General features: G+C 36.2%; 4 protein-coding genes across 6 annotated transcripts; 1 reads left to right on the forward strand and 3 right to left on the reverse strand.

Moving 5' to 3' along the window:
* Positions 1 to 2,422: 2,422 nt before the first annotated feature.
* On the reverse strand, positions 2,423 to 5,086 carry LOC121769498 (heparanase-like protein 2). The gene is made up of 9 exons (XM_042166324.1): positions 4,820 to 5,086; positions 4,627 to 4,663; positions 4,257 to 4,443; positions 4,006 to 4,163; positions 3,678 to 3,911; positions 3,419 to 3,608; positions 3,211 to 3,336; positions 3,029 to 3,128; positions 2,423 to 2,941 (listed from the first exon to the last, which is right to left on the reverse strand). The coding sequence occupies exons 1-9, from the start codon at positions 5,024 to 5,026 to the stop codon at positions 2,618 to 2,620; spliced, it is 1,563 nt and encodes a 520-aa protein (XP_042022258.1). The 5' UTR covers positions 5,027 to 5,086; the 3' UTR covers positions 2,423 to 2,617.
* Positions 5,087 to 7,016: 1,930 nt separating this feature from the next.
* Positions 7,017 to 9,443, reverse strand: LOC121767843. Its single transcript, XM_042164165.1, has one exon. It carries the CDS (start codon positions 8,880 to 8,882, stop codon positions 7,317 to 7,319), a length of 1,566 nt encoding a protein of 521 aa, XP_042020099.1. The 5' UTR covers positions 8,883 to 9,443; the 3' UTR covers positions 7,017 to 7,316.
* A 3,014-nt stretch (positions 9,444 to 12,457) lies between these two features.
* LOC121768876 (AT-rich interactive domain-containing protein 2-like) lies at positions 12,458 to 15,557 on the reverse strand. 3 transcript variants are annotated; one of them, XM_042165471.1, is made up of 3 exons: positions 15,097 to 15,557; positions 14,077 to 14,223; positions 12,458 to 13,789 (listed from the first exon to the last, which is right to left on the reverse strand). In XM_042165471.1, exon 3 carries the CDS (start codon positions 13,389 to 13,391, stop codon positions 12,705 to 12,707), a length of 687 nt encoding a protein of 228 aa, XP_042021405.1. In that variant the 5' UTR covers positions 13,392 to 13,789; positions 14,077 to 14,223; positions 15,097 to 15,557; the 3' UTR covers positions 12,458 to 12,704. The 3 variants fall into 3 exon arrangements, with proteins under 3 accessions (XP_042021405.1, XP_042021408.1, XP_042021407.1); XM_042165474.1 differs by lacking the exon at positions 14,077 to 14,223; XM_042165473.1 differs by having other exon boundaries at positions 14,077 to 15,557.
* A 7,085-nt stretch (positions 15,558 to 22,642) lies between these two features.
* Positions 22,643 to 25,483, forward strand: LOC121767283 (COBW domain-containing protein 1-like). The gene is made up of 9 exons (XM_042163523.1): positions 22,643 to 22,905; positions 23,320 to 23,537; positions 23,962 to 24,076; positions 24,169 to 24,258; positions 24,394 to 24,567; positions 24,672 to 24,791; positions 24,992 to 25,102; positions 25,184 to 25,265; positions 25,347 to 25,483. The coding sequence occupies exons 1-9, from the start codon at positions 22,726 to 22,728 to the stop codon at positions 25,406 to 25,408; spliced, it is 1,152 nt and encodes a 383-aa protein (XP_042019457.1). The 5' UTR covers positions 22,643 to 22,725; the 3' UTR covers positions 25,409 to 25,483.
* Positions 25,484 to 26,897: the final 1,414 nt, after the last annotated feature.

Raw genomic sequence — 26,897 nt, forward strand, 5'->3', positions numbered from 1 at the left:
TTCGCACTTTTTCTCGTTCAAATCCCTAATTTCTTCCTCCAGCTTTCACAGATTGCCCGCCACAATTGTCACCTCCGACTCCGCATTTTCGGCGGCAACGCGATTGATTTCAGCACTTTCACTGCTGAAGAGGACTTTTCTGAAGAAGCCGCTCAAGGGTTGAGAAAAACTGCGAGTCTGTTCATCGATGGTTTCTGCGGATTGAGCCGAACGCGAGAATGGGCGCTGGGGAATTGAAGAGAGGTGAGTAAATTTTGAAGGATTGGATGAAATGAAGAAGGTGAGAGTATGATTTCTGACATGAAGAGTGCGGATGATTTTGAGCGAAATCATTGAGGAAATATAGCAGTAATTAGAGAATTTGCAGTGGAATGTCAGGGTTTTGGCGAAGAAGAATAAATGTTATGGGGTTTACCAAACTGAAACGTCATAGCTTAGGAGATTCGCCGCGGCGGCGATGAAGCTGGATTTTCCGGTGCCGGATTGGCCGTAGAGGAGATAGCTCCGCTTCCAAACGCGGCCGAGCTTGTGATAGTACGGTTTAGTGACGGATTTGTGACGGATCAGTTTCTCCCAATTAGTGACAGATCAGTTTCTCCCAATTAGTGACGGATCAGTTTCTCCCAATTAGTGACGGATTTGTGACCCGGTAATTAAAACTGTCAAAAATTTGACGGTTCCGTCCAAAATGGACCAAATGTGACCCATTTTTTTTGTGAGGGACCGAATAATTCAAAAGATAATGTTTTGGACCAAAATAAAAAAATCGTTATATGTTAAGGACCAAAAGGGACTTTAGTCTTTTCAATACGAAAATCCCGTAACAAAATTAATGGGTTTGAATAAAATCTTATTGGATTTGTGTTTTTATCTAATTGGTTCGTTATGACTCGATAATTTCTAGTTGGGTTTGAATAAAATCTTATCGGATTTGTGTTTTTATCTAATTGGTTCGTTAGGACTCGATAATTTCTAGTTGGATTGGGTTATGTTCGGATAAATCATTAAAAATAATACCATTACTATTTAAATTATATTTTTTCTTATTAAAAAATTTATATTTTAGTAAGTGTAAATCAAATTTATCTTGTAATATCAAATTGTAATCGTGTAAATCAGGTTTAGACAGTTATTGTGTTGTTATAGTAAATTGGGTTTTTATTGTGAATATTAGGTTGTAATCATGTACACCAGATTCAGATTGTTAATACGATTTTATGTGGTTATCGTGTTATGTCAACCAATATGTTATATTGTGCTGTTAACGAATTCGTGTCGTATGCGAGGTTGTGTTAGGGTTTGAAGGCGGCATGTCTGATTCGTGTTCGGGTTGAAAATTTTCTTCATAAGTCGAGTTCAGGTTATACCTTATTGAGCTAAGTCATAATCACATATTCATGTTGATTCGATAAGAACAAAACTCATACGATTTGCTAAGGCTACCCTTATTAAAAAGTCACAAATCTTTTCTTTTGCAATTTTTTCCAGGAAACTATATTTAAATATGTTGTCTAGTTTGTTAGATTTTACTAGTGTTTGCCAAAACGTTTCCATTCCACTTGAATTGTTCTTTTAGTCATTCTTTTTGGCCATATATGGTGCGTTTGATGTCGTTTCAATACATAGATAATTAATCTGAGGGTCTAAATGTGTTTCGCCAACAACATTTCTCTAAACTTGCAAGGAAACACAAAATGTGATTTATGTTGATTAAGTTTACATCTGGATTTTATTTTAAGAAAACTACCCCTGCCGTTTACCAAAATGATCTTACCGTTGTATTGATGTTTGATGGTTGACTTAGGGGACCAGTAATTTAAAAACAAAGATGTTTGATGGTTGACTTAGGGGACCAGTAATTTAAAAACAAAGAAAGTTGCCAGTTTGGCTAAATAATAAAGACATGTTTTGATAAGTTAGTAATGCCTAGATATAGATATGTATATGACTATTTCCAGGTGTTTGGTATCATAATTAACATATCATGTAAGCATGTGTGATACTCTATGGCCCATCCTAGTTCGTAGTTTTTTTCTTAAAATATAAAGATATGTATATCACAGATTTGGTCGGATATCATTTCTACCTCATTTCTTATCTACCAAACAACAACGAAAAAACCCTCATTTGAGCTTATCTTGACACGAAGCTCATATATCTTATTTTACTTTGCAAATCTTTTTATATTCAATCTTTCTTATCAAACGTGCCCTTAACTATCCAAGAATCCAAAACTTAACAACGAAGCATAGCTCAATTACTAAGACGTTTTCTCTCCAACTAATAGACTAGACTAAAAGTTGAAGCATAGCTCAATTACTAAAACGTTTTCTCTCCAACTAATAGAGCGAGAGTTAACTCTATCTCCTAAAAAAAGTCCAAGGCGGAAGTTAAGATCACACGCATTTATTTCTAGTAAATCTAATAAATCAACAACTTTTTCCATTATGAATATGACCAATATATATCGTTTTTATTCCATACGAATAATTTTATAGAAGAAAGACAACTCTCTTTCTCCCCATACAAGTTAACAACGGTATTTTCGTCGTTCATTCTGTCGCTAAATGTCCCAGCGACGAAGGATTCGGATCGGGAAGGCTTCACTAGAGAAACTCTAGGCACAAGCTGTGGCCTTGAAGCCTTTCAGCACCGCGAAAACTATGGAACGCGGCGCGATCTTCATAGGCAATGAAGCATCAACAACGCGTGGCTCCATTGCCGGTATACCAGAAGCTCCGGTGAGCTTCAACGCCACTCCATTCAGCAGCAAAACATCACTCAAAATGTTGCCATCTTTTGGGGTCAAATGGTACTCTTCTCTCTCATATGCATTAACATAACCTTCTTGGTCATATTCATATATCTTTGCATCATCTTCAACAGTAACTTCAAAGGTTGTATATTTGGACATGTTGATCACAAGTACTGCAATGCCTGTCTGAATCACAAAACACAAATTCAGACCAAAAAATGAACATGTATAGTTTGTGGTGTACTGACACGAAAGATTCGCGGGCTAGCTCACTGTTTTCTTCGAGCAATGTGAGTAGGCGCGCAGGTAGGAGGAGCCTGTGTGGGAGGTGGAGAGCACGCTCGTCCCCATCAACCGGTGCCACAAGAGAGCACTGCAAAGAAACCAACTACAAGGATTGAGAATTCAACAAATTTCAAGAAATGTAGTTTGTTAGTTATTTTAGTTAGTTATACCCATAGTAATCTGGATTTGGGATGAATGTGTTTGTGTTGAGTAAACCATAGTTTCCTCCTATTAAGGATTGTCTGCAGAAGACCTTATGGTTGAATTTTGCTGTCATTCCCAATTGATCTAAGTACCTATTTTAATTTTTCAGACAAGATTAGATCGGTTAACGAAAACGGTGTGTAAGAGAAATAGGCATTGTAGAAAGCCACAAACCAGAATCCATCAACAAAGGAGTGTGAGACATATCTGCCACCACTATTGTAAGCACCACCAGCCTCCCCGACCCACGCCCCTGCCCACGGGCTGTGTCGCTCGATGGTGGCTGCAACATCCCTGTATGTCTCCGCTATCTGATCAAGAAAGCTCGGATCTTGAATCTTGTTGATGAGGGTGGGATCAACACCTACACAAACACACTAAATTAAACTTGCTGATATAAAATCTTTTCGATTTTCTTGGGAAGAATATCAACCTGCACCGAGGTTGTAGATGTGGTGCGTGACACCATCAACGACATTAGGTCCCGTCGTGTCAAGAAATGCATCGAACCACTGCTTGTCGTAGAACCCTGCAGGGCCTAGCACCTTTGGCCTAGTGGCAGGATTTGGGTAAAACTTAGCTACTATTTTCTTGAGTGCTACAGTGTCCTTTGCATACTGCACTGCCTCAACTCTTGCAGACACACCGCTCCCACACAGCTCGTTTCCTAGGCGAAAAATCGTGCATTTGGGGGTGTCAACAATACACCAAACAACAACACAATGAAATGGATCACTTGTAACATAGTAGTTCAGTTTTACCAAGTTCATATGAATCAATCTTGTACCCTTTGGAGGCTGTGTAGTTGATCAAATCATACGCGTTTTTTGAGTCCCATTCGCCTACCATGAGGGAATCATCGGGTCCTCCTCCCTTCCTCATCCCCACCAATGCATTCAAGCCGAATGTCAACCTAACCCTGCTCGCGCACACACACATCAAAATGTGCTTTCTAAGAGGCAAATTTGATCGATGAAGAGGAAGCTAGCTATACAATGTAGATAATGCATACCCCATTTCATGAAAGAAGTTGTTGATTTGATCCCATCTCTCCTTAGGCAGACACCCTTTAGAGAATCCGAACAACCCACCCTCCATTCTCTTGAAATGAGGGCATTTTCGAAGCGATGCCCCAACAACATCGTACACCACCTGATCTTGCAAAGAACCTCCTATCCTAATCCTCAGGCTGCTAAATGCTGTTTCATTTTAACAACATTCTTAACCACTTAAATCAGCAAGAAACACCAATCACAACATTATTAACCACTTAATACAACTAAAAAACCCAAGAAACAACATTCTTAACCACTTAATTAAGTAAAAAAACAGATCAAGAAACATCAATTCAGTAACTGATGGAGTAGTACTAATTAACTAACCTCTGATGGCATTTGCAAGAATCTTGTTCTTCAAATCCTACACACAATACATACAACAGAAAATGTAATTAACCTCAGTTTCTACTAACCCCCTTCACACACACACAATACAGCAGAAAAAATGTAATTAACCTCAATTTCAGCTAAACTCATCTCTCTCTCTCTCTCTCTATTAAAAAAAGGAGGTGCATACCAGATTGAGAATGCCAGCTTTGCCCCAGGGGCACTGATTGTAGTTGCATTTGGTCTCAGGCCACCAATCAAGAGTGGCACAGATGAAATCTTCATCAGTTTTTGCTATGGATTTCGATCCTTTCACTACCAGCTTCACTTCTACAGCATCACAACACAAGCACGACAGTGCTATGAGGCACCAGATGATGAAAATATTTGATCCCATCTTGTGCTATAGCTATATCAAGTTTGGCGCATCAGATCTTTGTGGATAATAATAATGTGGTCTGCGGGAATATATATAAAATAAAATAATCCACATCAAAACTTTAGTTACATTTGTCCAAAAAGGAGCTTGCATGTGGACACATCTTTTTGTTACATCATTCTTATCTTTAAATTCTTGTTTGAGGAGTAATATATATTTCCACTTCTTTTTGGAGATTCTGAAAGGATCTCAATAGTCTTATCATTGTGAATTATTGTTGAAGTAATCCAGATAATGCATATATACATTCCTTTTCAGGTGATTTTTTTCAAAGAAAAGAAATAACTTTCCGTAAATTCGGTAAAATAAAATAACTTAAAATATTGTATGTTTGTCTTGGAAGAATTGATTTATGTGTATGAAACTACCAAATATTTATTGAACCATTATTTGACCGTTGCTCGGAATCAAATCCAACCAAACATATTTGCGTGAAATTTAAGGTGCTGGGGGTTGGGGTCCCTAAAGGCTTAATGTTATGTTATTTATTTTAATGGCAATGACACAATAAATGTCGGCAGTATATCACCCCTTTTCAATATCACAACATTTTTTATACAATTTTAATTCTGTATTATATAAAGAATGACAATTCTAATTATGTCGGTTTTATTAGAAAAAAATTCGATTCGATAATACTACTATATAGTAACTGAATTTTATGTGCAATTGGACGCAGATATAACTTATAACTCACATTTCCCACTAACTTTTGGGTTGCGAATTTTGGATGATACACCCAAATTTACGTGGACTTCGAAGACGAGTAAAGTGGTTAATTGTTTATTTATATAGTTATATTTTAATGGGACAAAGTAAGTGGTTGATAATTTGTCCTAATTTGTGTCTCATTTCAATTATACTCCATTACCGTAGTAGGTAGTCAAACTTGGGAAATGTGTGCTTATATTTGGTTGGATATTATGACACTGCGAATAATATCGAGGCTAAATTGAACATTAATTATGATCGTAGGCTGTTGATAGCATGACATAAATGTCTACGTTTTACAGTTCATTCATTCCATATTTGATATCCCCACCAAATGAATAAATATAGTTAGAACTTAGAACTTAGAAGCAGTCCTAGCTATCTGCCAATAATTTATAAAATTAATCCTCAGAGATAAAACTTACAGATTTATTAGATAAAACGTGGGCTGCTGCATTAATTATTAGTATTCTTTAAGTTGAATTTTCCAGAATTCACTCAACTTTTAATTCAGACGAATTTATTGAAGCCGAATTTGACTGCACTTTTAGTAGTTGGGCCCACAATCGGGTCCAGAAATTGAAGTAGTATATAATGGGCCCACCTATGTTTTGGACATAGCGGCCCAACTAATATTTGTACTACAGCGTCGTCTCAATCTATAATTTTTACCTTTTTCTGCTTTAACTAGTCTTCTTTTTATTTTATATACTCGCTTCATACACAACAATCATGAGATTTAGTATCCACAAGAAAAATAAGAAAGAAAATGGGATCCAAAAAAATGTTCTGTTGCAACCAACTCTTACGAAACACATGGAATGTCAAGCATTTTTGTACAGACTATGAAGCAAGACTATAAAATAACATCATCAGTATACACGATACTGCGTGTGTCGGGCTAACACAACTAGGAATGGGGCTGCTTTTCCTCACAAGTAAAAAAAGTAGGAGACATTAAATACTCAAATGTGTGCTTGTGTATTTAAGGTAGGTTGTGCTGTGATAGTGATGGATCATACCTCTTCAAACCTCATCTTTAACCATTACTACAATTCAAGGGAACTAACAATTAATTAAAGACAGCTACTCTCATGAATTAAAAAGGTTTTGTGGGAATAAATAGTCCAACTTTTCCTTGCCTCCTAATCCAAATATCAAATGACTTACAAATAGTGAATAAAGCATCATATGCAAAAACTTGGAAGAAACAGAGCTGCCTCTCTTATATGGAGTATTATATAGTAACAAAGAACAACAATTTTTTTCATTTTCAGACACAATAATGTAGATGCTTCAAATTGGAAGACAAAAATAAAATCTTAAGTCTGCAAAATTTGTGCATATTCATGGAACATGCATAAGGTTTTCTTCTTTCTCTTTTGTCATTTTTCCTTCTTTCTTTATACGAGGAGGCTAGCTGCTTACAGTCATCAAACTAAGACTGCCATCGAAGCAAGCAAGAAAGGAGCATAATGTGGTTTGCTGTCCACCGATATAAATGTATATACTCGAGTTGCTCTCTCCATCTCCGGCCCTACCAAGGCGAGTACTGGTCGTCGCCATCATCCTCATCATCCCGAGGAGCGGGAAGATTGAGGTCGAGCAAGTCCATCTTGGCGACCGGGCTAGGGTTCGTGTTCACCTCATGGCCACCGATGAAATGTGACCTCTTGTGGCCGCCCAACGCCTGCCCATTCTTGAACACCCTGTTGCAGAAGGGGCAGACATGGCCTTTGCTCTTCTTAGCATTCATTTTCTTGTCAGGCGCCGGCTTCCTATTGCTGGTGGACTCCACCATCTTCCCTCTAGCCGCGAACTCATCATCTAGGCTATTCTCCCCACTCTCATATCTTGACTCATACAACGCGTTGCTCTTCTTGTGGCACGGTCCGTGGCCTCCAAGAGCCTGGTAGGACTTGAACGTCTTCTTGCAGTTGAAGCACTCGTATTTCAGCCTCTTCTCAGTGCTAGGGGGGTCGCCCGTCTTGATCCTATGATCATCATAGTCATTATACAGATCAGAATTCTCAACAGCATATCTCCTCTTTCTTGATTGCTCGATCTTAGCTGCTATACTATTACCATTGCTACCATGATCATGATCATACTCATTTTCCTTTGCCAGTGCTTTCTTCACCTCGGCTCTATAGCTCCGGCTTCTGTTCAAGCTCTGCCTAAACTCCTCATACTCATTCACACCAATGGTCCTGCGTAATCCATCCATGGACACATCAGACTCCTCCGCCTTGGAACATTCGTCCAAGAAATAGCCCGAGTCAGAATTCTCTGCCTTAACAACAGCATCCCCACCTTTCTTCACATCTTGATCATAACCATTCTTGATAACATCACACTTTTTTCTCACACTCTTCATATCAATGGAGGAAGACTTAGTCTCCAAGATCACAGAGTTGTTATCAGAACTCTCCACTAGAGAATTCACCCCACCTTTACTCCCGTTATCCCTAGACAACATCATCAAACACATGGCCGCTTCCTCCTGCTCCTCCCCATCAATCTCAGAGACAGACGAAGAACCATCGGGGAAGGGGGAGTTCACTACGATCTTCCTAAACCTCTTGCTCTTCAAAGACCTAGTCCTGATTGCCCGGTCCTCATCCTCCATATCCGAATGGCTATCCATCACTAGTTTCTGGATCTCACTAGTCCAAGAATGATCATCTTTCATGCCCCTATCCTTGTCAGAGTGGCAAGCCATGTGCCCACACAATGCCTTGGACGACTGAAACCCTTTGCCACATTGCTTGCAAAACTTCTCTTGTAGCAGAGGGGAGCTTGAACCCACAGCCCTCCAACTCTTTCTAGGATTCTCTCTTAGGCCATAGCTAGACTGCCCATTTCCTAAATCAACAATTCTTGGATCACTCATTGTGCTTTGAATCCCACCTCTACCTCCACCACCAACACCAACAACTACAAATGATGGGAATTTCTTAATGTTGGGATCAAGTAGTTTATCATCAGATTCAGCAGAATTTGCAACTACACATGACCTCATATGGCCTCCTAGAGACTTCCCACAAGGGTATTTCTTGAAGCAAAACCTACAAACAAACCTCAATTCTTGTTCCTCATCCATCCTAGTTCAAACACCTCCAATCCAATTACTTAAACAAGAAACAGACAGAAATTCCCCCAAAAACCACACAATCAAGATTCAGCAAACCTCAAACTCAACTTAGATTTCTACAATAATGCAACATTTCCCTGATCTAGCAACATCAACGTGCAAAACAAACTCCCAAACATGAAAAAAGGCAAAATCAGGAATTATTGGCTGGGCATAGATCACAAAGACTATACCTTTAGTGAGAAAAACAGGATCAAACCACAGTGGTGAGATGTGACAGTACCCACAGCATAAAAATAAAGAGAAGAGAAGTGGATCAAAACACTCTTGGAATCCCAAATCGATGAAATTTCCACACACTCACACACACACAACAAAGAGAAGGAAGGCAAAAAAAGAAAAAGGCATATAAATGACAGCACCAATCCTATATTAATGTTGCAAGATTTAGAAGAAATTAATGTGGAAAAAATCAAAGTTTTGAACAGATGGGTCGCTAATGATGGGCTTGAAGTAGCCACAGCCTATCAAGATGAAGAAATAGAAACAGAACCCAGACTCTTTCTTCCCTATTTTTCTCCCACAACACACGCACATACATCTCTCTCTACATCCACATCTACATATGTTTGTAGTAAGGTGGAGAATTACATGCATGAAAGCAAAGGCATGAGAGAGAATAAATAAATTGAAAGGGGGTGCACGTGTAGCAGCGAGGAGAGTTAGTTGCTGCAGAATCGGACGGTGTGGATCTTTTCGGATTACTGCGAAAAGGGTATACCAAAATACCGATTTCTAAATGAGCCGTAAACGAATTGCGTTTTCAGTTTTCACAATTTCACTATGCTGCGTTTTGTCTTTCCTGAAATGTCACACCTTCTGAAAAAAAGGTCCCCAGCCGTTATCGAAATACCCATTTTGTCCCAAACAAAATTAATTACTAATATTAATTCGGGAGCTAGCTAAAATTTCGAAATAAATAAACATGAAAGCTAACATCAAATCTTAACTCAATAACAATACAACCCTGATTGAATATATGCATATTTATGATCGCACACAGTAAGCGTTACACATTGCATAATTTATTAAAAAAGGAATTTTTTCGGTTAAGAATGATCTAAAAATTAAGCATAGCTAAACAAAGGCAGCCATATATCTTTACCCAAAAAAAGAGGCAGCGATAGTCTAATAATATGCATCATGTAAATAAAAGAGGTGATTTGAATGTTAGTTGCACAAATCTTTGAGTATCGTATCATATCAATTCAGATCAAGTTTAATTGTTTTTTGTTTCACGGTTTCACCCGTATATTAATCTCAAGCCATAATCAAATTTCTCTAGTTAGAAACTTAGTTGCCGTAAGAAGTGATTTTACACATTATTTTTCTAAGTTTATATGGAATGAGGTTGAAGAAATTAATTGAAGAAAACACAATAGAAAATTATTGGCACATATTATAAAAAACAAATACAAATTTCATAGTGAATAATTGGTAGTATGATATATTAATAGAAAATATTCGACAAATTTAGTAACGTTTTATGGTACAAAAACATTTCAATGTAAAAAGCTTTTCCTTTTTATTTGTTTTGTCTTTCTACGATAATCTAGTAAAGTAAAGTAGCAAATGATAATTAGCACCCACCACCAACATAAAAAAAATCAATTGTCTGGATTTTAGTGCTAATGAGTTTAACAAAGTTGGTGTGAAAAGCAACTTGAGATTGGGCTCACTTTGGTTATTATAATCAAATACCCTTATTACTAAATTAATTAATTAATGAATAAAACAAGAATAAAAACGAACCATATACAGCTCAGATAACAAAATAATTCGAATTTAACGAGAGTTGATAACAAAAATTATGTGTAATTAATTACTAATTCCATATAGAAAAACCTTAATTTGGCTTTTAGGAATTTAGGCAATTTTTACTTTCAAAAGCTACGCGTCCAACTGTATAAAATTATTGTTTTAAGAGTGTTGTTGTTGAATAGCCAACACTTACTAAAAATGTAGTAACTAATATGATAAAATTAAAGTAAAACAAGGAACATATTTCTTATTTATCGGATAAAATGTTTGAAATATTTTTATATATTTATTTATTCATTTACAAAGATTACACAAATATAGATAGCAGTGGAAAATAATAGATAGTCATTTTTTGTCTAAGCTCATTGAATTAAGCCACCATGTCTATATCAACTTTTTAAATTATGGTTGTTATTGCAATGTCAATCGTCCCTAAAGAATATTTCCTCCCCCTTATAGTAGGAATTTAGTTAGAAACTAGTATCTACTCCCGTGCAATTTGGTTCAATTAATTTTACAAAAACTAATTAATATATCACTTTATTATTATTTGAATTTGTAAATTAAAAAATACTAAGCTTGCAAACTTAACATTTAAAAAATATTTACATATAGACTACTTATGTATTTATTCTAAAGTTTTCATCCTACTTGTTTCTCTTCTAGAATTCTCTACCGTTTTTCTTATATATTCTATTTATTCCTAGATATTTAAATTATAAATTATCTTCAATTTTTAATTACAAAAATCAGACTTATTATTTATTTTAACACATTCCATACAATGAACATACTAAAATAAGAAGACGATGAAGCGCAACCCAGTTGATATCAATCAAATAGGTTAGGATCTCAAGTCATCATGAAAATAAATAGAGAACCTTTATTGATATTTTTTTCAAAAAAAAAAATTGTAGATTAAGTAGGTTTCCAAAAGCATATAAATTTAAGAAGGTTTATCTCTCAAATGTATGCTACCACTTCAAAGTTATAAAGATTGTCTCACTTGCCGCACCTCCATCCCTCTTTCCCTGCCTCACCACCTTATCGTCAGCCTTCCCCTCGCTGTTCCATCGCCAAACCTTGTCGCGTTGCCGCTCCCCTGCCTCGCCAGATTTCCTTCCACACTACCGTTGTCCGCTTGCTTCGCCAGGCTCGCTTTAGTGTGCTGCAGTGGTTAATGATTTTCTTCAGTTCAAGTATTATGATATTTATTGTTTATGTTCAGATTGATTTTGCTTCTATTCTAGATTAACTTCATACTCATTTTTATATGGTATTTCTAGGGATTTAAAATTTATTTTGGAAGCTATTATCTCTCCATTATACTATGTACAATTATCTTGCCTAAAAGTCTCGGCGGTGTTTCTTCACAACCACAATAGTTTTTCTTTTCTAACTAATGAATGGTTATATCTAACTCTACTTTGTATGAATCTATGTTTTGACTTTAAAATAAATTTATACGTTATGCTTCAAATATAATAACCAAACTTTTAAGAATTTATGATGTTTCCCTCCAAAACATAGCTCAATGCATTTTTAAAAATATTGCCAAAACTCTCTCTATGTATTAGTATACATATAGATAAGTCGATTTAGGACTCTCTTGTCCTAATCTTTGCAGTTGTAGTTGTTGGCCTTTTCAAGATTACAAAGAATAAAATACTACAATTTAACATGGCCAAATTTTGCAAATTGCAACGCTCACAAAGCCTGATAAGCAAGAAGATTGTTTATTCCAAACTAATCTAACATTCATGTAGCCAAATTAAAGACTGATTACTTAATTGTAATCAGATAAATAATCGGTATCAAAATTACAAGAGCGAGAGCTTCTCTTGTGTAAATAAATAGGTTCAATTAATTATGTTGGGCGTGGCGTCGAGGCCAGGAAACACTTTAGCCTTTATTACCCTACGAAATCTACGTTTTTGTACAACAAATTTCAAGGCCAGAAAAAAATTGAGTATACAACCTGGGGTCATGGGGTCATCAGGGAACGTCTCATCATCTTCTCAGGGATTTCATCTCGACAGCATCTAGCTTCTCAACTTGACCATCAGAGACATCGTCCTTTATATTGCTCACCTCGTGTTCTTCGCTGCTATTTTGAGGCTCGGACCAGAAGTCGTCCACCCAGCTTGTATCTAAATCTTGGTTGCCAAAGGAATAGACGGTGGAGTCCTCTTCTTCTCCTTCGACAAGATAGAACTGCCCCTTGTGACCTTGATGATCTTCAATATCAGTTTCTTGATCAGACGAATAAAATCTATCCTGATGGGAGCCTCCATGAACACCTCTCAGCTCATCATCATCACTGTCTATCTCCAACAAATAAGATCTATTTTGAAGAGCCCGTCTCCGGAGCACGAAGACATTAAAATAGTAGCTGACAAGTTCGTTCTTGGTCCGGGTTGGGAACGCAACAGTTAAGTGCTTCCAAAATTTTCTACCACGTGATTCAGGATTAGAGTAAACAATGTCATGAAAGACTTCTTCATCATGAGGGGTCCATTGGTATGCGACCTCATGACCCATATTACAGAAACCCAAGTCCAAAAAATTCTCGTACCCAATAGTCTCTCGTAGTTTTTCTCTTGCTTCATTCACATGTTGCTGCACACATCTCAAGGATCCCATATCCAGGCAACAACAATCTGTTCTGCCACGCCCAACTCCAACTCCTTCCATCATTGAATTGTTTAAGTTATAGGCATTGCCATGATGCAGGTCCCAGTTAGTCTTTCCTCCCTGAAATCATCAAAAAAGTAAATGGCATGGATCCCACAGTGGGACTTCAGCTTGATGATCTGATCCAAGTGGAACTTCTTTCCTAGGAGGAGAGTTAAACAAATCCATGTAGGGCTGTTTAATTTGATTCATGGGACGACTTGGAGTATTAATATCAATATATTCAGGAAAACAAGACCAGTCAGAGGTTGCCCCAATAACAGAATCATCCTCACTGCTGCTGGTGACCAAAGACAAGAGTGCACTTGCTTCCCCTTTTTCGTCAGGTACAGAAGCATTATTGGCCTCACCATATTTAAGCTGCTCAAAATGTAACTGATAAAAGGTGTTCTTTGGTTCACCTGAAATAATATACTTGTATCACCTGGGGGAACAATGCCAGATTGACCAGAGATTGGGCAATATGTAACAAGATAGCACATGCATGATGAGTTGCTTTCAATAGCCATGTTTTTGAATTAAATAAGCAACATTATATGTGTGAGATCGTGCAATGTAAAGATAAATCACATATGTAGTTAAAGCAACTTTTTCTACACCATGCATCACATTAATGAGTATCAAAGAGCTTATCAATGCACAAAACATATAGATAACCCCACACATACGACCAAACAACAAATATTACCAGGAGATTGAACTGCAAGAGTCGTTATGTGATATTCTTTTGCATTTAAGGTTAACTTCCCATGGTATTCCCGTTGTTTAGGTTGCCTGAAAGAGGTATCTGGAAAATCTCTCTCTTCCAAAGGACGTTTCATCCCCATTCTATGTACTAAGGATAAACAGAATAGATATTTTAATTCATATCAAAGAACGAAGATACACAAGTAATCTTGGAAGCTTGGAAATAGACAACAACTACAGGAAAAACATAATAATTTATCATGTAAGGCACGTGTAACTATATATCTAATTAGGAACTACACACTACATGAAAGCAGGACATTAGGAACTGAATATTAGAAAGACATGTAAAAACACGTAAAGCAAACAAACAAGTTGCATGGCAACATCCAACAAACACCAAGTGACCTAACAACTCACTACTCTGAAAACCAACATGATCAAAGCAAGATGAGTCACTTTGCAAATATTAGGTGTGGAAGAAGCACCACAAATCAAACAAATACTGATAACCCCAACAACGATGTTAGTAACATTCGGTATTGACATACTCAAAGGGTAAGTATGAAAAGATAATAGCACGATCATATTCACTTTAAGAAAACATAACTATCTCTTCGCAACTTAATACACCTTTTTAACTTTTTTTTCTACTAAATGACACAGAAGAGAAGGGATGAAGTAACACACAAGGCATTACTGAGAAATACTTTTAAAACTACAAAAATAAAAATTTACATAACAAAAAGAGACAATGACGATAAATTATTTAGTTAGTGTATTCCCGGGCAACACATGCATGTATCATTATTTTAAGTTCAACTAGAAAAAAATATAATAAAATTCTACTCGCAAACTAGCTCAAACTCAATTAACAACAACTATTGCATATAAAAAAAAGGAATTTATAAAAAAACAAAAACAATTTACACCCAAATCCTAACCCCTCGATGTATAAATTCCCCCCAAAATAGAACAAAATACAAAAGAGCAGTAAAATCAAATTAAGATATAAACGTACCAAAATCCTAAATCAATTCACAGATCCGATGAGCCTTGAGATTGAGCAATCACCACAAATACGCAAACCATAGGTCCAAAGATATCCGGAAAAATATTTGGGTTTCAAATCAATTTACAAAGGGGAAACAAGAAGGAAAATATCTAAATAATAAATTATAAAATCAAAAATAAAATCGATGAATATATCTAACGGATCTCAGGATTGACAGTGAAAACCTAGAATTCTAGGAATTAACAAAATTTCGGAGAGAGAGATCAATCGAAAGAGAAAAGAACGAATTGAATGGAAAAAATATCGAAATAGAATATCAAACGCAAAACTAAAACAAATTTGGAGACTCCCACAATAATGAGATTGAATGGAATTGCAGGAATTTGGGATAAAATTTTGATATGAACCGCGTTTTTTGTAAAGATGAATCAGATGATGAGGATCCAAATAAGATGGCCCGGGTTTTAACCCGCACGTAAAAGAGGTCTGTAGCTGAATTTAGAACTCCCCTTTTATTTGCGACTAGTATCACCCCCGTGTGATGCACGGATCATTTTAATTTCTTCATATTTATTTCATTATAATAAAATTTTTGAAATGATAAACAAAAGAATATTCGACGTCCTCTTACTTTGGATTATACTTTTTCAATCACATTAACCCCACATGACACAAGAGTGCGCTTAAATGCTAACTTTTCTTAAAAATGTCAATACGGTCACATTAAAATTTCAACACATATTTGTGTTGACATTTTAATAAATTGTCTTGACATTTAAATATCCGACTTAAAATTAAAAATCATTCTACTTCTGTAAAAATATGAATTAACCGTTGAGTTATAACTGCAGGAGCAAGTTTACATTGCAATAATTTAAGATTGCACTGGTGAGACACTTCCTAGTCGTGCTTCATTTCATTGCAATATAGTGACCCTATACACTAAAAACCCAAACCTTGAAACCTAAATCATAAACCTTTAACTTTAAAATATACTCATCATGACCAACAAATGAGTCAAATATCAATAAAATTCTCCCTCTGCCCCAGTCCAATTTTACTTTGTTGATCACTTATTCAAAATATACTCATCATGACCAACAAATGAGTCAAATATCAATAAAATTTTCCCTCCGTTCCAGTTCAATTGTAATTTGTTGATCACTTATTCTATTTTGGGGGTTTTAGATCTGTATTTTATATCTTACATTGGGTCAGCCTACTTGATAATCCTTACTGATAGTGGAGGTTTTTTACCTGAATTTTGTCTGTAAATTTGTTTATATGCTCATATCAGCTTTTGGCTTGTCATTTTAAACAAATACTAATAATATTGTAACTGAAGAAATATTTTAAATAAATTTACTATCACTTCTAATATTTAACGTTTGATATTTCAATAGCCATTTATGTTATTTGATTTAAAAACCTTTTCATTTTAAAAATTTTAATCTTAAACCCTAAACTCTAAACATATATCATAACAATTGGGAAAACATTTGACTTTCCTCACTAAGACATAGCAGTATTTTATAGCAATTATATGCACGACCCATTGTATTTCCTTCAAAATTATATTATGAAATTATTATGCGTAAAAGTAAGAATATAAAAAAATCATTCATTAAATATAACCTATAAATAGTGACTAAAATATTTTTTATATCTAATGAAAAAACTACAAACACAACAATATATAATCAAGAACATGTGTACTTCAATAGTGAAACAACATTAATAAGAAATATGTGTCTCATTAATTTTTTTGGTACTAACTTCACATTATCGATTAATTAATTGAAATGGAAAATGATATAATTGTACAAAATCTAAAACTAAGAAAATGTATAAGAATTTTAAAAAAAACATAAAACTCAATCAATTTGACATTTAAATAACGCAAATACATACTCCGGTATATTTTGACTATAATACTTTTGGATCTCTATTACAACTTTAAAAAGATCATGAAAAATCATGATCCCTAACTCATATATAGTGTACACTTTATCGTTTTATTTGCAAGTGAGTGAGAATGAGTTAGTGGGAAAATCATGATCCCTAAATTACTTAATAAAATAAATAGAATAGAGGTTATAATTTGTGTATCAGTAAATCACTCATAGAAAATGGATTTATGTATCGTTATTAAAGATTTTATTGTAACGCGTTATCATAATGTCACACATTTATTTAGCTTTTAATCGCAGTTACTTTACATTTATACTTTGCGCCAATTAGTGGGGATCTTATTGCCACTTTAGCATTTTGAGGTGATTTTCAATTAACTAATTTTGAATTCTTTATTTTTGTTCTCATAATTTCAACCGCCCCCTATTTTAGGGCGAATCATTATTTTCCCATTTAAATTCTTTGTTTCGTTATTTGATTCCCATTTAAATTCTCTAAGCTTGTTCTCATAATTTCAACCGCCCCCTATTTTAGGGCGTATCCTAAATTAAACAATTTTAATTATTGTATAGCCGTTACATTTTTTATTAATGGCTTCCTTTTTAATGGCTGTCTGAATTAAATAAATTTAATTAGTGTATAACTGTTCAAAAATGTTGATTGGCCATTGAATCTTTCAAAATATTCACGTAAACTAATTATCTTGTCAATAAAAACCAATGACATTAATTACGAAGCAATCTTAATTATGTTGAAATTCTAATCTTATACTTATGTTTGATTTAATTACATTGTTCATCAATCCGTTTAATTATTAACATTCAATAATTTCACTAATAGAAAAAAATCGATTGACAATAAAAAAAAATAATCAACTTCATTAATAAGATCTATATCAGAATGCAACCAAAAAATGAAGAAATCGGTAAAAAAAATAGTAGAATTCAGAATCATTTAGGCTCATGCAGCTCTGGCCCACCGCCCATCAGCCTCCATCTATCTCCAATAGCTTTCATCTTCTCCACTCATCGTCTCCAACACTTTTATTGTCCTGCGTCGACACCATCTTCTCCATCAGGTTAGTATGCTCTCATATGTAGATGAGAACTTCAAACAAAAGTCAACTAAATACCCCATATTACAATTCGATAAATATTTCATTCATGAACAATGCAAATACAACTTTGCGTTTTGTACTATAAAATTTTATAGATACTATACCAATTTCAAAACCAAATTTGGCAAGGGGAATGCTTCCATGATTTCAACATTTGATTGATAAAGCTGTGGTAGTTTGTAGATCACTAAGAGAGATTAGTTCCATTTCCATAGTTTCAACCATCCTCTATGGTAAGAACACAACAACAAATATTAGTAACATAATAATCACACAAAAATAATGCATAAAGTGGTTAAATATAAAAAGATATTGTTGACAAAGAGCAAGAACCATACCGAAAATATTTTGTTTTTAGAAAATTCAGTGATGCAATAGATTATAGGTGAAGGTAATATGAAAGTGGATAATAAGCTAGCAATGACACAAATATATAGACAAAAAATATAGGGAGTTTATAGTGTGTTATAATTTTCATTAAATTATTATTAACACAATTACTAATAATGTGTAATAATGTGGCGGTTATAAAGTTAATCTCTAGTTCGTGTAACCCCAATTCCATGGCTGATTGATATGTGGTGCTTATTATTGAAATTTTGAAATTAAATCATAATTATTAAAAATTTGCAACTGCCAAAATCTTTTAAACCTGTATGAAGAAATTGCATGCCACATTTATCACTCTAGTTAGTGTAACCGCCTATTCTATTTTTATGGACGAAATATTATTAGTGTAAGATTGAGATGAATTGATTCAAATGATGTTTATGATTGGTGAATTGTAACAGCTATATTAAATAATTGAATTATTTTTTTATGGACCAACCAAAATATCTAACGTTTACAATATAATCCAAAACTTATATATTTTTACAATTAAGGATAAAACTTTTCCACTTCCACTTCCCTAAATTATTAGTTTATTATAATAACAATAAAAATCGTACACATTATAATTTCATTTAAATATTTATAATGGCACATTATAATCTCAAATTAAAATTTTTAATTCCCAAAATGCCCCCAAAACTCAACTTTTATATATGTATAGATGACATTTGCTTAATGCAAATTGGCCACTACCTTTTGTCACATGACATTAATCGGGGTAATTAAACGTTACTTACAAAATATTTCATCAATATTTCAATTTAATACAAAAAATTTGAAGTTTATATATTTTATATAAAAAATTTATTTAGGGCTCCAAATTAATATATTCCGAGTTTTTTAGTTATTTTCTTCTTATTCACTCCCAAATTAAGAAATTAGGATTTTACTGTAAATTATCAATGTGAGGAACAAGAAGAAGAATAACTATATATTGCTAGAAATCACTCCGAAGAACTGAAGATCATTCTTTTCTCTTTCTGGATTCATGGTTGTTCCCTTTCTTTTTATTGCGCACCATCTGTTAATGCATAGTTATAAAATTTTTACAAAAGCTTTGCAAAAACTTAATTAGGTGTGATAAAATATTTTGTCGGGAAAAAAAGGGAGAGGTAGAGATTGGTGGGCTGTTGTTTGTGTGTGAGAGCAAGAGAGGAAGGAGTGTTGCACTGATGGTGCAAATGACAAGAATGTTATGATAGAGTGCTTTTCATTACAATAGTACTTTTAATACTGCTAAAGCAATAGAGGTTTCATACTATATCTTCTACTTTTAGAAAAAAAAGGATATTGAGTCCTGAACATGCTTATACTTTTGTGCCTTTGTTGTTATAGATATAAAATGGAGGAAGATTTGGGGAATTCTGATTCTAATATTGAAATGAATGGAGATTTGAGAGTGAATAGAAAGAATTTTTTTTTACAATTAACGGTGTTAGAGGGATTTGATGGATTGTATTAATTTGAAACACTAAATAAACTTTTGTTATGAAATATATAAACATAAAATTTTTGTATTAAATTGAAATATTAGTGAAACATTTTGTATATAACATGTAATTAACCCGACATTAATCACTACCAACCAAGTCAGAAAGAGTTTTTGACATTCGGCACCACATTTGAAATTCATGAAAAAAATAAAAAAAAGTTGAACAATGACATTTGCCGCAATTTACCCTAATATAAATAACAATTTTCAATATTTTAATCTATTTTTTAAAGGAATCCTAGTATCCTTCCTACACTTTTAGAGCACCCGCAACGCGTCCCGCGGGTGTCTCTTATCTCGTCCCTTCGAGACGAGACGGACGCGAGACGCGTTGCAGCGTCCCGTCTCGTCCCTGTCTCGCCGAGACGGCTGATGCGCCAGCTCGCCACGCGCCGGCGCGACGTGGCGCACGCTGGTTCCACGCGTGACGCCCACTCGCCGGCCCGCGAGTTGGCTTCGTCACGCTGACGCAATAAATCATTTTTTTAAATTTGAATTTAATAAAAATAAAAAATTTAAAAATTAAAAAACGTTAATATGACCGTTCAACGATCATTTAAAAAAATCTTTTTTTATTCTATAAATACTCCTCTTTCACACACACAAACACACATCTATTCTTCTCAAATCATCTCTCTTTCCTCTTCAATTCTCATCTCAAATCATCTCTTTTATTCTTCTCTCAAATTTAATTCATTCATGGATCCATTTGAGCAAATGCATCGAATAATGAAAGAATCGCTTGAAGAAGATCGACGTAGGGAGGCGGAGGAAGCCGCGCCGCCCCAACGACGATCCCAGACTTACATCCATCGTAACCGGGGAGGAAGCCGCCGCAAGGTTAGTACGCGACTACTTCTGTGATAACCCGGTATGGGGAGAGACCTACTTCCGTCGCCGTTTCCGCATGCGGAAACCGCTATTTCTGCACATCGCAAATACATTGGCAGCCCAGGAAGAGTTCTTCCAATAAGGGTTCGACGCCGTTGGCCGTCCCAGCCACACGACGCTGCATAAATGTACTGCAGCAATCCGTCAGCTTGCTACTGGACAAACGACGGATTTGTTCGACGAATACCTCCACATTGGAGAAAGCACTGGGATAATGTGCTTGATGAACTTCTGCAAAGGCGTCCGGACAGCCTTCACTGACGAATTTCTTCGAAAGCCAAGCACGACAGATTATCAGTTTCTGCTCTACCTTCACGAAGAAGTGCATGGATTCCCCGAGATGCTTGGCAGCGTCGATTGCATGCATTGACAATGGAAGAATTGCCCTGTGGCGTGGAGGGGGTCATACACGAGCGGCTACAAAGGCACCCACCCCAGCGTTATACTCGAGGCCATTGCCGACTACCAGCTATGGATTTAGCATGCGTACTTCGGGGTCCCCGGATCGAACAATGACGTCAACGTGCTCAACCAATCCGACCTCTTCGCTGAAGTTTTGGATGGTAAAGCGTCAGCCATCAACTTCATCCCTAACAACCGGCGGTATAAAATGGGATACTATATTGCCGACAACATCTACCCGAAGTGGCCAACCTTCGTAAAGACGTTCAACAGGCCAGTGAACGACATCATGTATACGTGCATAATCTTGCACAACATGATTTTCGCCGATGAAGGACCTGAGGCGGGAAATTGGTTCGACCCTGAAACCCCGAAAAGCTCTACCGCAAGTAGTTCACCTCGCAGTGGAGTGCATCCGTCTATGCAAGATCGGTTGTCTATTCGCTTGGGCAAGGACACGTGATTTTACCGCCCACGCCCAACTCCATGATTAGGGGTGGCAAATCGTGCGTGTCGGGTCATTATCGTGTTGACACGATAACGACACGAACACGATAACAACAAACACGAACACGACCCGTTAAGAAAACCTCAAACACGAACACGAACACGACACGAAATCCTCAGACACGAACACGACACGAACACGACACGAACCCATTAACGACACGAACCAATTCGGGTCAACACGACACGATAACAACACGTACACGAGATGACACGATAACGACACGATAACAACACGACCTGATAACGGTTAAACCTATTAAAAATGAAAATAATAAGAATTAATAATATTAAAATATTATTTGTTAACGGATAACACGAACACGACACGAACACGACACGAACACGTATTGTTAACGGATAACACGAACCCGACACGAACACGACACGAACACGACACGAAATTTTCGTGTCCTTAACGGGTCGACTCGATAAGGACACGAACCCAATAAGCTCTGACCCAAACCCATTATTTTCGTGCCGGTTCGTGTCGTGTTATCGTGTCGTGTCAAAAATTGCCAGCCCTATCCATGATGATCTAATGGAGCACATTTGGACAAACTTTGGCAACCATTAGAGTGTGCGGAAGAAATTAAATTATGCATTTTTAATATTTTTTTTGGATTTTAATTATGTGTTTTTAATTTTTTTTTAGAATTTGTAGTTGTAATTTTATTTTATTTTATTTTATTTAATGAAGGGTGTTTTTATTAATTGAATTTATTGGAAATAAAAATAAAATTGAATAAATAATTAAGGGATGAGAGGGTTAAGAGACGAATAAGAGATGCATGGTACGACTCATGAATAGTTAAGAGATTAACGAGACAGCCGATTGCATATGAAATTCAACTCTCCTCTGGTATACTAATCACACTTTCAGCTGGAAAAACCTCATAGGAGAGACCCGACCGAAGCGAAAATGGAACCCTACGACGACGAAGAACCGCCGATGGCCATCGCAATCGACGACGTCGTTGAAGATAAGACGCCGCTGCCTTCAGTCGTCGAGCAGCGTGATAATCTACAGCCAGATCTTCCAGAAGCTCAACCGGTTGGCGTCACCGTCATCACAGGATATCTCGGTGCAGGGAAATCGACGGTAAGAAACGATTATAATAAATTCGCAGCTTCAGTTTGATTCTGTATACTGATTGGTTTGCTTTAGCCAAATTTCCCGGAGTTAGTGAATTTTACTGAATGTGATTTTTAGATGAATGTGTGAATTTTCAGAGAATTTGGCGAAGTCTGAGCTGAAATGAAGCGTAATAAGTTTCGTTTACTCGAAATTTTAAAATTGAAAAGCCGATTATGTAAATATTTCCACAACTCAATCTAAAGTAACTTGCATAAACTCGACTTTTAGTTGGAGGCTAGTTGAGTTGCCTGTGCATGATTGTATAAAAAAAAGTACATATATAATTGCTTTTCAAATTCAGTGATTATGTAAAAATGCAGTCGTTTGATAGTTTTTCTTGTAAAGATCTAGCAAATGAGGTTTTTTTTATCTGTGTAGTTGGTGAGTTCTATATTGAATGGACAACATGGGAAGAAAATAGCTGTAATATTGAATGAGTTTGGGGAAGAGATAGGAGTGGAGAGAGCAATGATTAATGAAGGAGAAGGTGGAGCATTAGTGGAGGAGTGGGTTGAACTTGCGAATGGATGCATATGTTGTACTGTTAAGCACAGCTTGGTTCAGGCACTGGAGCAACTTATAGAGAGGAAAGAAAGGTTAGATCTAAATACAGTATGTTTGGATGAAAATGCGTGACAAATTGACCACTCTTAATATTTTAAGATGCTGATTTTATTGTTAAGCACCATGTGATTGGCTTTAAAGGCATTTTTTCGTATCGGCAAAGTTTGATTGTAGTTTGAAACTTTGAATAGCAAGGATGAATAGCTAACCTTGCAAGTATGTTGATCGCTAAACAAATGTTTCGCTACGACAGGGTATATCAGCATGTGAACCTATAAACCTTCTATAAGGTTGCATATGGTTTTTAGAATCATGCAATATGCATTGATGATTCGTAGTGGAAACTTGTGTAATTTTAACTACATGATACAAAATTCCTCTTGAACTTTTAGGTATATTTATCGTATATGATGAAATATGTCTGGATTATTTGATTAAAGTTTCTTTTACACACAGGCTTGATCATATACTACTTGAGACTACAGGGCTGGCAAACCCTGCACCTCTGGCATCTGTGCTCTGGTTGGATGATCAATTGGAGTCAGATGTCAGGCTCGATTCGATTATCACTGTGAGCTTCCTTCTCATTGTCACCGAATTTTAGATTTCTCATCAAAAAATATTTTTTCCAGTCCCCATCCAATGAATATTGTTTCTTTTAAGGTTGTAGATGCTAAAAACCTCCGTTATCAGCTTGAAGCAAATCACGATTCATCGTCATTTCCTGAAGCTTACAATCAAATAGCATTTGCGGTAATTGTTTCATTTGGTTGTGATTGTTCTCCACTTCATAGGTCCAAATATGAAACCTATTTGCTGCTTCATCCAGTAATTCTAGCAATGTCGGGTCAAATCCAATGCGACGTTTGTTTCTTTCTGTTTCTACAGGATGTTGTGATCCTTAATAAGGTTGATCTAGTTTCTTCTGATGATTCCGGAGTAGCTCTTGAAGATCTTGAAAAAGACATTCATAACATTAATTCCCTTGCTACTATTATCCGTTCTGTTCGCTGCCAAGTTGACTTGTCCATGATACTGGACCGCCGAGCATATGACGCTACAGTAAGCTTCTTTGTCAAAATCATCTTCACTTTTGACTGTGTGTCGTGGCATTCTTGTTTGTGATTAAGGCAAAATAAACAATATATTTTCACTTTTCATTTCAGCATGCCACTCATTTGGAAGCACTATTGAGAGAGAATCGAAATCTATCTACAAGTGATCTTCATGACAGTGGTGTTAGAACCTTGTGCATTTCTGAGCCAAAGGAACTACATCTAGAGAAGGTACGTATTAATTTGATAGTAGTCATAACAACTGTAACATCTGGTAATTCTTTTGTTAACATCATTTTTCACTAATGTCATAAAAACCACATATTTTGTGTGTATTCTGGTGGTGAATAATCATGCCGTCTGATATTATATCCATGGATCTCAGCTCTCTTTTCCATCACTTCACAAACTTTCATGCACTCATTTTCCAGGCCAAGGTGTGGATTGAGGAGCTCCTTTGGGACAAAAAATACGGAATGGACGTTTATCGATGCAAAGGGGTTTTGAATATTGCAAATTCAGATCAGCTGCATACCCTACAGGTGAATTATGCAGTATTTTGTTGATAAAATTACATGTGATCGACATATAAGATTGCAAACTGTTTACTGGTACATTTGCAGGCTGTGAGGGAAGTATATGAGATTGTTCCAACTCGAAACTGGAGAAATGAAGATGACAGAGTGAACAAAATTGTTTTTATAGGTATGCATTTTCCCAAATCAAGCCATTTTAGAGAGACAACATAAATGGATGCAGTGCAGATGAAAATGTTTTTTTTTTCAGGTCGATCTTTAAATGAAGAGATTCTAGTTAATACCATCAAAGCTGCACTCTGTAATCCGTAGTGCCCATCTTTCTTGTAACAAGATTAATTATATTTCCCATTTCCAATTTGAGTTTTTGGTATTACATCACAGACACACATGGTATTCGGCAGATAGAAATACTTCTGGAAATAGAGGAATTCACAAATCCGAAGAATAAGCTTTTTAGTAAAAAGATTTTACAGTGACATGCACTTTAAAATTATTTTAATAAAGTAATCTGAAGTATTCTTTACTTCTGAGAAATATACTAGTAGTATTATTCCTGTAAATTTCAAGTTGCAATCTTTTTAAAGAACCAAAGAGCTAAGTCCCTAAATTTAGTCGATTTGGGTTGATTTATCAATGTGAATATTTGAAAATCCAACCGTAATTAATGAGAGATGGGAACACATGGGATCCCAAATTTCCAGCCCATTTTACATTATATTGTCCTACCGTTTTAGGCTTGAAGCAGCTAATTAGTTGAGTGTCACATTATTTATCAGCCAAATATAATATCTGTCAATTTATGAAGTGTCGCAAAAAAATAAAGAAAATGTGGAAGAAATTCAAGAAATTAAAATTTAAAGTTAAAACATAATGAATGGGTGAGGGCCTGACTCCTGAGGAGTGAGGGGGCTACTTAGAGAAAAACTACTACTCCTACATGTCAAGACAAAAACTGATGCCATCTTTCTCCTTCCAGGAACAAATATTCTAATATCTTAAACTTTTGATTCCCGCTCCCACTACTCTCTCTGTCATGGCACACACACTCACTCATACTCGCGAAACATAAATTTACACAATAAGAGCATCTCCAATAACCGGCGTCACCACCGCGACGCCGATTTTTCGCCGACGCCGGTTTGACGCCGAACCATTGGAACCGGCGTCGGCGAAATCGGCGTCAAAATCGGCGTCGCCATGCCGATTCCCGCGCTGACGCCGGTTCCGACGCCGATCCTCACGGGCGCCATTGTGCGTCCCGGATCGGCGCCAAACCGGCGTCGGATTTAATTTTTTTTTTGTTTTTCGAAAACACTATATATACACACGTTGAACCTCATTTTCATTCGCACCACTTGTTTTAACGAGTATTCTCTCTACCTTACTTTCTGTTCAAGATCAATTTAAGAAATGAGTAATGCCGGTGGTAGTGGTGGGGATGCGGATGAGTACGAGCGTATGATGAACGAAGAGCTAGATGCCTATATGAGCCGTGAGGTTGATCGATGGATGCAGAGTTATATGCAGCCGGCGGCACCTCGCCCACGACCAGTTGTCCACCGTCGACAAGTGGTGCATCGTGATCATGAAGCTGCACATCAGCGCCTGTTCACAAATTACTTCGCAGAGGAGCCGCGTTTTGACGCCAACCATTTCAGGCGTCGTTTTAGGATGAGGCGGGACTTATTTATGCGTATTGTTAACGCATTGGAGCCCTCCTCCAAGCACATGCCGACATGCGTCAGACGGAGGCTCATATTCGACTGCAAAAGGATTTAGTTGAAGAGTTGTGGGCGCG

The sequence above is a fragment of the Salvia splendens genome, chromosome 15 (genome assembly GCF_004379255.2).
Source record: "Salvia splendens isolate huo1 chromosome 15, SspV2, whole genome shotgun sequence".
Taxonomy (NCBI): domain Eukaryota; kingdom Viridiplantae; phylum Streptophyta; class Magnoliopsida; order Lamiales; family Lamiaceae; genus Salvia; species Salvia splendens.